This window comes from Boleophthalmus pectinirostris, unplaced genomic scaffold (genome assembly GCF_026225935.1).
Source record: "Boleophthalmus pectinirostris isolate CB_2022bp ecotype Guang Dong unplaced genomic scaffold, ASM2622593v1 HiC_scaffold_15, whole genome shotgun sequence".
In the NCBI taxonomy this organism is placed as follows: Eukaryota; Metazoa; Chordata; class Actinopteri; order Gobiiformes; family Gobiidae; genus Boleophthalmus; species Boleophthalmus pectinirostris.
The window spans coordinates 35,060,925-35,073,018 of NW_026571070.1; the positions used below are offsets into that span (position 1 = coordinate 35,060,925).

The 12,094-nt window shown below is 42.0% G+C and overlaps 1 protein-coding gene across 2 annotated transcripts in view; it reads left to right on the top strand.

Moving 5' to 3' along the window:
* snx7 (sorting nexin 7) overlaps positions 1–12,094 on the top strand; it is a 30,539-nt gene that overhangs the window by 11,277 nt on the left and 7,168 nt on the right. For both annotated transcript variants that reach the window (XM_020940736.2, XM_020940735.2), the window contains exons 5-8: positions 153–348; positions 846–1,045; positions 1,826–1,912; positions 4,310–4,462. In XM_020940736.2, coding sequence (XP_020796395.1) covers positions 153–348; positions 846–1,045; positions 1,826–1,912; positions 4,310–4,462 — 636 coding nt within the window. The remainder of the gene's footprint in view (positions 1–152; positions 349–845; positions 1,046–1,825; positions 1,913–4,309; positions 4,463–12,094) is intronic.

Genomic DNA, 12,094 nt, shown 5'->3' on the forward strand with positions numbered 1-12,094 from the left:
AGTCGGGCTCTAATTATAACTACAGCACACACACAAGTACAGGTCTTCTTCTTTAAACCTACTGGAGGATACTACCAGATCCCTGTTGTGCCTCCACGATGCACAGCCCTGAACACAGCACACTGTAGTGCTGAGTGTGGATGTCTCTACAGGACCTGACCCCTCATAAGAAGGGCCCAGGGCTGCTGAGTCGCATGGGGGACACGGTGCGCTCCATGGCCCAGTCAGTGAGGGGCGTGCGGGGCCGAGCCGAAGAGTTCAACTCCCTCCAGGACTACAGCGAGCGCTTCAGCTCCACCATCAGCTCTGTGGACAGGGTCACACAGAGGGTCATCCGCGAGCAGAGAGGTGCACACACCAAATACACACACACACACTTTCACAAGGAAACTAACATTTCAAACTTGAATTTGATTCTTGATATTAAAGACAGATACTGATACTATTAGTATGATGATAACAAAAGACAATAGAATGTGATTTTCAACATTAAATGCAGTACTTTCTTTTTTATTCCCATGTGTGTTATATGTGTGTAATGGTCAGTGGTGCAGTAGGTTCATGTTGGTCCATGTGTGTATAATAGTCTGTGTGCTCTGACACTTGTTCTGATACAGATCAACATCATTCTAAAAACATTTAAGAAAGGTTTCCCTCCTGTGAAAGGGACTTTTTAAGTATTGATTCCTGCTCCGATGAGTATCTGGTTACTAAAACTAGTATTGATTAGTGTCTGATTTTCAACATTATACAACAACCCTATTTCAAGATTCAGGTGAAATTTTGAGTCCTACTTTTGAATGACAGAAACGTCCATGTGCTAATGTCCATATGGATGTTTGCAGAGTACCTGGATGAGCTGCGCCAGTACAGCCCCACCTATAGCCAGTGGGCGGAGCTGGAGGAGGGCCTATCAGAGCCTCTGAAGGGCATGGCCAGGAGCCTAGAGCTGATTGGTCAGGAGACAGAGGCGCAGTCCCAGGAGCTGTCTGAGGTGCTGGAGCCAGTGCTGCATGAGTATGTGCTGTGTGCTGATACTGTCAAGGTAAAACAAACACACTTTTAATATCTCTGTGTGAATGGGCTGTCTCATAATGATTATCAGACTGGCTTTTCACAATCCTGCAGAAATGTCTGAAGTATATGTGCTAGAGGTTATCAAAACTCACATTTTTAAACCAGTCTCTTCTGAACTAAAGGTAAAAGGAGCTGTTAACTTGAAAACTACCGCTTCATGACAACACATGAGCAAACTTAAATATGTGTGAATGGAACACAACACAACACCACGTACGTTGTTGCTTACAATGTTCTAACATGGCTCAATGCTCATGGCACAATTTCACAAGAGTCAGTTTTGTGTAATACGTAAGCATTAAACAACTTGGGGTTGCAAGTCCTTTGATACTTAAAGGCCCTGTACCTGTACCTTTTTTTAATGTATTTGAGCAAATCGTGTCTTTCTCCAGATATACTGTAGCTGCTCCTGAGGTCTAAATAAGTATATTGTGTGTGTAATGTCTTGATTATAAATCAGGTGCATGTTAGTATGCTAGTTGTTGTTGGCTTTATTTTGACAACTAAATTCTGGAAAAGCACTTATAAACTCATCATGTTGAATCATTAGGATGGTCAGAATTAGGTAGGGTAAGTGAGGAATATGTGGACCACTGCAAAGCATTTAAAATTAACTAGCTTTGTTTTTCATATTTTTAAGACAGTGAAAATCATAAACTTCTACATTTCTGATGGATTGACATAACTGACTTCAAACAAGTTATGAGATGTTCTGAAGTCCTGCTGTAAATGATCTTTTCAAACACAGACGGTGCTGAGGCGCAGAGACAACATCCAGGCCGACTTTGAGGTGAAGAACGAGACTCTGACCACGAAGAAAGTGGAGCAGGACACGGTCAGTCTGTGTGTGTGCTCGTGTGTGTGTGTGTGTGTTTGTATGTATGTGTGTGCTCGTGTGTGTGTGTGTTTGTATGTGTGTGTGCTCGTGTGTGTGTGTGTGTGTAGGCTTAAAATGCATGTGACAGGTTTTCATGTTTTTTCTAATTCTGGCTTGATTTGGTGGATTGTACCTATGGTCAATATTTATCATAGTTTTACATCAGTTAAGAAGCAGTTTGTGGAAAAAAGTTGAAAAGGAAAAGAAAACTTCATGAAGTAGTGCCTTGGTCCTTGTTAACATAGTTGCTAGGTAACAGTTGTGTAATTACTTCTGCGTGTGTCATATCTGCTGCCTGTGCCCAACCAGGAAGTAAAATTATAAACTTCACCTGAATATTAACTAGACAAAACTAGGGAAAAACTTGTAACATGAACTTTAACCCAAAAGGATACAAATGTTTTGAACCAGTGCTATGTTTATGCCTGGTACCGCCTGGTTTGAGAGTGAACTTAAGGATAGATAGCATAGAGTGAACCAGTCTGTGCCATGTGCCACAGGGACATGTGCAGTGTTCCTCTCTTAATGAAGGAGCAGCTGGACATGCGATGTTTCATAAACACAGAAGCGTAAGGCAAAAACGTCTTTTTAGACCTATAGCGCCTTGTTGCACAAACATGTCCAGGCCACTGAAAATGAAGCTCAACTTTCATTTCATTTGAATGTCTATTGTATTGTGAGTATATTGTAAAAGCAGCACTTAGTGGAAAAATTTTCCTGCTGTGTACTGTCTGCAAATGATAAAGTATTTTTATTTCTCGTCTGTATCTGTGTGAGTGTGTGTGAATGTGTGTAATCTGTGTGCGTGTGTGTGATCTGTGTGTGCGTGTGAGTGTGTGTGATCTGTGTGTGTGAGTGTGTGTGATCTGTGTGTGCGTGTGAGTGTGTGTGATGTGTCTTTATGTATGTATGAGAGTGCGTGTCAGTGCGTGTCAGTGCGTGTCAGTGCGTGTCAGTGCGTGTCAGTGCGTGAGAGTGCGTGAGAGTGCGTGTCAGTGCGTGTCAGTGCGTGTCAGTGCGTGTCAGTGCGTGAGAGTGCGTGAGAGTGCGTGAGAGTGCGTGTCAGTGCGTGTCAGTGCGTGAGAGTGCGTGTCAGTGCGTGTCAGTGCGTGAGAGTGCGTGTCAGTGCGTGAGAGTGCGTGTCAGTGCGTGAGAGTGCGTGTCAGTGCGTGTCAGTGCGTGAGAGTGCGTGAGAGTGCGTGTCAGTGCGTGTCAGTGCGTGTCAGTGCGTGTCAGTGCGTGAGAGTGCGTGAGAGTGCGTGAGAGTGTGTGTGCCAGCGTCAGTCCTCCCGGAGCTCAACCTTAATAACTCACACAGTCCTCTCCCTCGTCTCAACAGAAGCTCCACAGATTAGCGGAGCTCCAGGTGCCCCAGCTGTGCTCTGCTCTGCTCTGCCCTGCTTCACGGGAATCCCAGCGTACACAGTGCTCCTGTGTAAACCTGCGCGCTAATCGCAGCTAATGAAAACTCCTCTCTCCTCCACAGGGGCCCGCTGCATTCAAAATGTCAGGAGACGGCGAGCGCCCAATGAGAAGTGATGAGAGTAAAGGACAGGGCTATATTTGGAGCGAGGCGTTCAGCTGCAGATCATATGGGGATCTATAAGAGCTTTAATTAAGGAGCAGGCTCCAACGATATGCGCTCACTTTTAATGAGGCTGGGCTGGGGATGTGCAGCAGGCGCTGTGTGCTTTAGCTAACCTTTGCTCAGATAAAGCAATACTTAGTGATACATCAGCTGTGCTCTAATACACTGCAAATATAGGAGTTTAGAAGTCTCTTTGGATAACTAACTATCAGCATTATTATTAGATTTAGGAGTTACATGAAGTCACATTTCAGGTAATGAGGCTGTGAATCTGACCAATCACAGCGTGGCATTGTGGTATGCATGGAGGCCAAAGGTCAAGCACCCAAACAAACCAAAACAAACTCTGACATAAACAGGAGCCACTGGACTATTTCAATCAAAATACACTGGTTGCATAACCTCCTGTATGTTTGTAATGGAAGTTGTCCCAAAATATCAGTGTCAGATGCCGTGCAGCAGTATGACCTCTGCCCGGTCTGATTGCAGTTAGGAAAAGGAACACTTGCACATGTTAGTATGAGCTGTTATTATGTGTGTAAACTTTATGATGACACTTTTGAGCTCATTGTAACACATGTGATTTCCTTTGTAGGTAGAAAAGTCAGTGCCAGTAACCTTTAGACTAGGCAGTTGCAGGAGGAGGTGGACTTTGGCACCATGTCATGTCCTAACTCCCACTGGTGGTCGTGTCGGTGTTGTGCAGGAGGAGGTGGACTCTGGTTGTCGTATATGTCTTAATCCCCCCTGCTGTTTGTGTTGTGCAGTTGCAGGAGGAGGTGGACGCTCTAGCTGACCGCTTGGAGCAGGCTAATGTGGCCCTGAGAGCAGACTGGAAACACTGGAGGAGCAATCTGAGGACAGACGTGAGAGAGGCTCTAGTATCCACGGCCGAGAGGAACGTACAGTACTATGAGAAGGTGCTCTAACACACACAGATGCAGACACAAATGGGAATGGACACATATGCACACACATACACACGAGGGATGCAACTATATTCAATATACTATCAAATCGTCTCACGATTCAATACACATGTTCCGTTAATACGCTCATGTCCCTCCTTGCTCTCTGTGTTGTCATTTATTTTGGTCCAAAGGGAAACAGTTCTCTTGGTGTCCTCCTCCGATGCAGCACAAAACAGCTCCATAGGGATCTAGAGCTGAAATATTGTAACAGAGGTGGATTTTATCTTTCAATCACTTTTTAATTTACGTTGATAGACCCAGGAATGAAAAAGATATTCACTTTTAAGTACTTGAGAACCACTTTTGTTTTTGCATCAGCTTTAAACAAATGTTTAGTTAGAAAGAAGTCATTTCTATGTAATGTAACATAGTTTTAGTGTCCAAAAAGAGGATGGGAGAGCACAGTGTGTCTGTAAGAGCACAGACTGTAGGGGGCAGTGTGGGAGGAGCTACGTACTGTGTCTACTGTAATGCATTGTGTGTAGTGTGTGTAATGTTTCATTAATGTCATAGTGTTATTATGTTATACTCATTAGCAGAAAAACTTACATTAGATTTTTTTTTGCGTCTTAAAATGTATTGAAATCAGCTCAATATTGACCCATGTATCGAGATATGTACCGTATCGTGGGGAAACCATATTGTCGCATCCATAATACGCACACACATAAGCGCGCACATAAGCGCGCACATAAGCGCGCACATAAGCGCGCACATAAGCGCACACATAAGCGCACACATAAGCGCACACATAAGCGCACACAGAAGCACACACAGAAGCACACACATGTTGGGGTTCCATGGTTGTTGGGAACACTACATTGACTCTATTAATTTACTGTTGACTACCTCTAGCCTTAACCAGTCACTACTTTTCTTAAGCAAAACCCAAACCCGATCCTGAACAGGTGTAACACATTGACTGAGTCACTCAGTACTTTTACTAGTGTAAAAAGTTGAACTGTGTCCCAAACGGTCATGTAGCATTCAAAAGTAGCTTGGGAGATTACGGGCCCTATCTTGCTCCTGATCTTAGTGCCAGTGTGGGGGCATGGAGCTGTAAACAAGAGGTGTGCCGTGCCTGAATATGAGGTAGAGTGGGGCAGACTGAGGGTGTGGTGTGACACGCTCAATTGCCAGAATCTTAAAAATAAAAAACTAGTCGACTAAAAAACAAAGTGTGGCATGCTCAAGACTTCTTTTATTTGTAAATATATTAGGATGATAAATGCTTAATACAGCCCCTCGCCCGCTGCCTCGACTCAGCTCTGCTTTATAGTTTGGTTTGATCTAGATCTGTACAAAAGCTGCTCATTCACATGAGGCTGTTTATAGCGCTGTCTTAAAGTCTGTTTTCTTACCCTGTCTGCGGGGATGTCAGATTTCCTCATATCCTCGTACCCTTTCTGTCATCAGTTCCATTTAAAGTTGTGACAAAATTATTCCCATTGTGTCTCTTTGGTTAGTTTATAAAGTTAGTCGCCAGTAGGTTGGCCGGACTCTGACAGGGATCAGCGCCTGCATTCACTGACAGCTCAGGTCTCTGACAGCGGAACACACGCACGTCTCGTATGTGCTACTCTGTTGGCAGCAGCGGTCAGTAGAGCTTTGTCCAGCGGCTGAAGAGACTTATAGTGCACGTGAGCACTGCTCTGTACAGACTAGCGATGGGCATTCGATGAAATTTTCTTAATCGATCGTCGGAAGAATTAACGATCGATTAATCATTAACGTTTTTATATTAAAATGATCATCATTATTATTACTATCTGCACTACTAATCTGCATAAATAAATTCAACTTTACGACATATAAACCGTAACGACTCTAGAGCCACATCAATCCGTTTGACATTATTAATTATTAATGTGTTTAATTCAGTTTTGCGCAACTCTCACAGAAACGAAACTTAAAACCACATCGCTAATTTGCATAAACTAAGCGAAGATAAAACTACAGCTCTTCTGCGCTGATGCGGTCAATTTCTTTCGGATTAAAAGACATGACTCAGTGGAATACAGGTTAGTGTGACCAGATTTGTGTTTGTCTAAACCAGGACACCGTACAGGGGGAGGGAGGTGGGGACTCGTCATCGACATTGCGCGACTCTCACCTCACAAAACTTTTTCCCACTGGACATATGTGCTGCTTTGTACACTGTGCACATGGACTCACACTTGTCCCGAACGCAACGGAAAGCGTGGACTTTCTTGTAGAAGTCATCGTTAAATACGCATTTGTGCTTCAGCACGCTGCAGACTGACCAACTGTTTGTGTTTGCTCGCTCCTTCTGAGTGCAGAGAGACACATGTACAGACACCTGTTTGGTCACTCTACGCTACGCACAGCAACCTACATTCGGTTTGTCGATTAAAATTAACGTAATCGACGAAATTCTTAATGATCAATTATAGATTAATCGATTAATCATGCCCATCCCTAGTACAGACACCTGCACATCCTGCTCTGTGCGCTCATGGAGCATAGCAGTCACGTGTGATAATGGTTTAATCCATGTCTGTGCTCAAAGCTGTAACATCAGAAACATTTATATGACAATAAACAGATTCCATAATCCACGAGACATTCACCTGTGTGGGGCCAAGTGTGTTGGACACCAGAGAGACGAGAATGTGAGCGGTCAGCAGTAGCAGCAGTGGACATTCGTACCTCAGGACTGTACGGACAGATGGCAGCAGGTGTGACCAGGAGGAGAGCAGTGCTCAGCGGCTCTGCTGTGGGATGGGGAGCACATGAGACACTGGTTTGCTGCATAATGGGCAAACGAAATGAGGAACACAGAGAAAACTAAAAAGGTTGACGTGTGTGCACATGTACGGGCTTACAGTGGTGTGTGTGTGAGTCACACATGCGCGCTGAGTGTTTGGAATACAAACCCAGCCAGTTCTGTCAGGGCTCATCCAAACTTCTATATTCCTAGTGCCTCTGCTGGTGCGTACTTGCATCGTGTGGCTCCGGAGCTGTTTTATTGTGATTTTAAATGCCACAGCGGTCACAGATTGGTTGAGATGTCATCACCATATGTGTACTTGTACTGTCCCACTCCAGTCTCAAGCTTTGAAGTACGACCTGGACACGCCCTCTCGTTAGTGCTAGCGCTACGATCACGGACAAGGTAGGGCCCTACATGTCTGTACAGCTCAATATCCTGTCAACAGTTGTCAGTGAGGGGGAGGTTGTTGTAGTATAGATCTAGTGTTTCTTATAGTTCTTACAGTTATATAATAGACATTTTGGTTTAATAATGCCACTGTCTTTGTTATAAAATAGTCTTTTTCTATATGTTTTAGAATCTGTTTTACATAATGATAATGATTATGTGTATGATCTGTAGAGATTGAGGGAGAGAATAGAGATTTTTTGAATGGCAAAGCCAATTGTTTAGAATCCAGAGGAACCGATGGCTGTGGAGATGATTTTAGTAATTTTCCCCAAATTATCTAAATAGAATTCAATATGAACTCATTCACAACCTTGTTTTACTACAGACTGTGTAGAGAGCAGTGAGCACTGACCCACAGGTTGGCTGGTGTGATTCCAGCTCCCACAGATGAATGCTGTTGTTGTGTCCTTGGGCAAGACACTTAACCCACCTTGCCCCCAGTGTCTGTGTACACTGGTGTGTGAATGTGTGTGTGAATGGGTGAGTGGTTCCGTGTTGTAAAGCGCTTTGAGAGCCTTGAAGGTGGAAAAGCACTGTAGAAAAATGTGTCCATTTACTTTTTATGCATATTTAGGCAGACAAAATATTGTCCACTGCTGGAGATTTAAAGCTATTCTAGAAAGAGCAAATATTGGCTCAATATATCAGCCAACTGATTTATCAGTCTTTCTGTAATGATTCGTGCCTGTATTGAATAGACTTGATTAGTTGCTGTACTTGTGGCAGTTCTACTAGATGTAAAGCACACAGAATGTTGCCCCCAGCCAGTGGACTCATGGAGCGTCATGTTTTACCGCACCTTGTCTTTGTAGAAAACCCATCAGAAGTTCTGAGTGATGTACTGTGGGCTGCTTGTGTAGTTTTGTAAGGAAAGACAGCGCCCCCTGCAGTATGAAGCTGGTCTAAGCTTCATAAATATTTGTCAGTATTAAAGAGCGTACATAGTTTCTGGGCTCTTAAACATTTTCATTTTCATCCAAAAAATAGTACATATATCTTTATTATTTGTAGAGATCGACTGAAAAAAAAAAAAATCCCCTTTTTTCCCCTATCCCTCATATAGACTCAATGCTCTGAACTTGACGTTGTGTAGCCACTTGCAGCACATGTTAAATATTAAAACTAATACTACTAATATTACGGTGAACTGTAGCTATCCTTATTCTTTTCTTTTATTACATCTTTTTAAATCAATATATCCATTTCAAATATTCTCCTTCTCTTGTGCAGGAGCAGGTCTATATATGACTATTGACTTAAACCTCATAAACTAAGGATTATGGGTAATATTTCATCTGAAGTGGTTGTGGCTTTCTGTTCACATTGTGTTTGTATTTCATACTGGTCATATATCAGTTCGTACACTAGTGACTGCTGATTTTAGAGTTGCAATAAGCTCTTAGTAATTACCGTTCTTTAATAAAATAGTGCCTCTCAGAGTAGTTTTCAGACAGTAACATTTACATTTGAGAGTAATATATTTTACAGTGTAAAAGTACTCTTACTTGAGTAAAAGTTGTGCTTCCTCTTCCCACTGTGAGTGAGTCTATAATGACAAAATCTTTATGTAGAAAACCTGAAATCATTTGAACATTTGTTTTTCTTGCAGCTCCTTTACATCTGATTTAGTTTGTCTCATTTTTGTGACTGTCCTTTGAAAAGACCATATTTTGAGCATTATTTAATGTTGCACCATTCAAATGACATAAAGTTCAAATTTTAAATCAGATGTTGGGTCCTGACAGTCATACTTAGATTTATTCTTACTTGAGTCATTTTGTTAGACCACTACTTTTACTGTTCCTGTAATATCATTACTCTTACTCTTACTTGAGTACAACTCATGACTACTCTACACTAAAACAAACATTTAGGAAGGTTAGGTTATTAAAAGAAAAAGAAAAACATGTCTTAGGTGACACAAAGCTCTGATGCTTCAGTTATACCACCAGAGGGCAGCAGTGCATCAGAAATCTCTTTGGACAGTGTCAATGACGCAAACCGTCAGGTTTAACATTTGTTAATTCTTCATTTGAATATGTCTTATTAAAATAATTAATGAATTAATTATATGCATGTTCTGTTTTCTCTACAATTAATAGAAATGTACAGATTTTGTTTTGTTTTCAGCAGAGTTAGACAGGCGTAGAAGAATATAAACAGCATGGTATTCTAAACATACATGAAAGGTACAAGAAATAGTAAATAATGAATGGCGACAGGAGCAAAGACGGTTTGAATTCCACTCTTCTCATAATCATCATTGGTGAAGTTGTCAGATCTTCTGACCCACATTATGACTGCTGTTGTTGTGTCCTTTGGCAAAACACTTAACACACCTCGCCCCCCAGTGTCTGTGTACATGCGTTCATCTTTATTTTTGTGTGATAAAAACAGCTGAAAGGAAATAAATGCTGGAACAATGTTTAATGCTATACTTTGGAACATTTTGGGTAAAGCCATAACCTCTCCATGGAGACAAGCAGGTTGTGGTTCCCCATCAGAAAAGTTTGAGAGTAAGTGCTAGGGATGGGCATTCGATGAAATTTTCTTAATCGATCGTCGGAAGAATTAACGATCGATTATCGATTAATCATTAATGTTTTTATATTAAAATGATCATCATTATTATTACTATCTGCACTACTAATCTGCATAAATAAATTCAACTTTACGACATATAAACCGTAACGACTCTAGAGCCACATCAGCTGTTTGACATTATAATGTGTTTAATTCAGTTTTGTTCAAATCTCACAGAAACGAAACTTAAAACCACATCGCTAATTTGCATAAACTCAGCGAAGATAAAACTACAGCTCTTGTGCGCTGTCAATTTCTGTCAGATTAAAAGACATGACTCATTGGAATACAGGTTAGTGTGACCAGATTTGTGTTTGTCAAAACCAGGACACCGTACGGGGGGAGGGAGGTGGGGACTCATCATCGACGTTGCGCGACTCTCACCTAGTAAAGCTTTTTCCCACTGGACACCGAAACATATGTTCCTGCTTTGTACACTGTGCACATGGACTCACACTTGTCCCGAACGCAACGGAAAGCGTGGAATTATTTGTACAACTCATCGTTAAATACGCATTTGTGCTTCGGTACGCTGCAGACTGACCGAATGTTCATGTCTCGCTCCTTCTGAGTGCAGAGACACATGTACAGACCCCTGTTTGGTCACGCTACACACAGCAACCTACATTTGGTTTGTCGATTAAAATTAACGTAATCGACGAAATTCTTAATGATCAATTATCGATTAATCGATTAATCATGCCCATCCCTAGTAAGAGCACATGAATGACCCGACTATCTCCAACAGACCCAGTGTTTTTTATTTGTTTTTTTGTTTGTTTCTTGTTCCTCTTCCTCTCTCTCTGTGCATTTTGCTATTCTGAGTAGATGGGATTATCCTGTCATTACCCCCATGATGAGCGTGTGTGCTGTAGCCGCTGTGAACTGGAATAGAAAACTGTTCACACTCTCTCTCTCTCCCTCTCTCCTGCCCTCTCTCTTTCTCTTTACCGCTCTCCTTTTCTCTCTCCTCTCGCTCTCTTTATCCTCAGGGCCAATCTGAGGCAGGAGCATTTGGAGTAACTCTTCATAGCAATTAGCAGAAGGAAGTACAATATTTAAAGAGTTTGAATCATATTATTCCAGTGTTCTGCCATCATTTGTCTTAAACATGCACGAATCACTGGAAATACATTTATGTTTGACGACTCCTGTTGTCTTGCAGTTGTGCTTTGAGTGCTCATAAAATTCACCTTCCTACCATTTTCACCTACCCTCTATCTCCATCCACTGCTTTGTACTGCAAAAAAGTTAAGAGTTAAATGAGTTAAAATCCAAACATATAGACATTTTCCAATAAATAACCACCAAACACTAACATCCGTAAATAAAAATCAAATAAACATACATGAAAATCTGTTGATGCTTACAGTGACATGTCCCTAGGAAGGGGCGGGGCCTATCAACTCTGCAGTTCTGAACAGGAAGTCAGTGGAACTTATTATAATTAAACCTCTAATTTGATATTGCTCTTTACAACGAACAAAATGTAATCACTCTATCTATGTTATAGTTTAATTTCAAATATATCAAATACATAAAAACACATGTCCTCTTTAGCAAAGATCCCATCTGGACTCATGTGATATCAGGTCCATCATGTACACGATCATGAAGGGAGCTGCAGAGGGTCACTGCTCGTCCTCTCTCACTGAGGGGGGGGCAGGCTGGATGTGGCTGCCCATAGTAACAGCGTACACTTCATACATGTACTTATACATGTACTTACTGGATGGACCTGCCGCCTGTGAGCTGGACACAAGACTTACTGTAAGAACACTGGAGACCGGTGCTGTGGCTTATTCAGTCCGAGA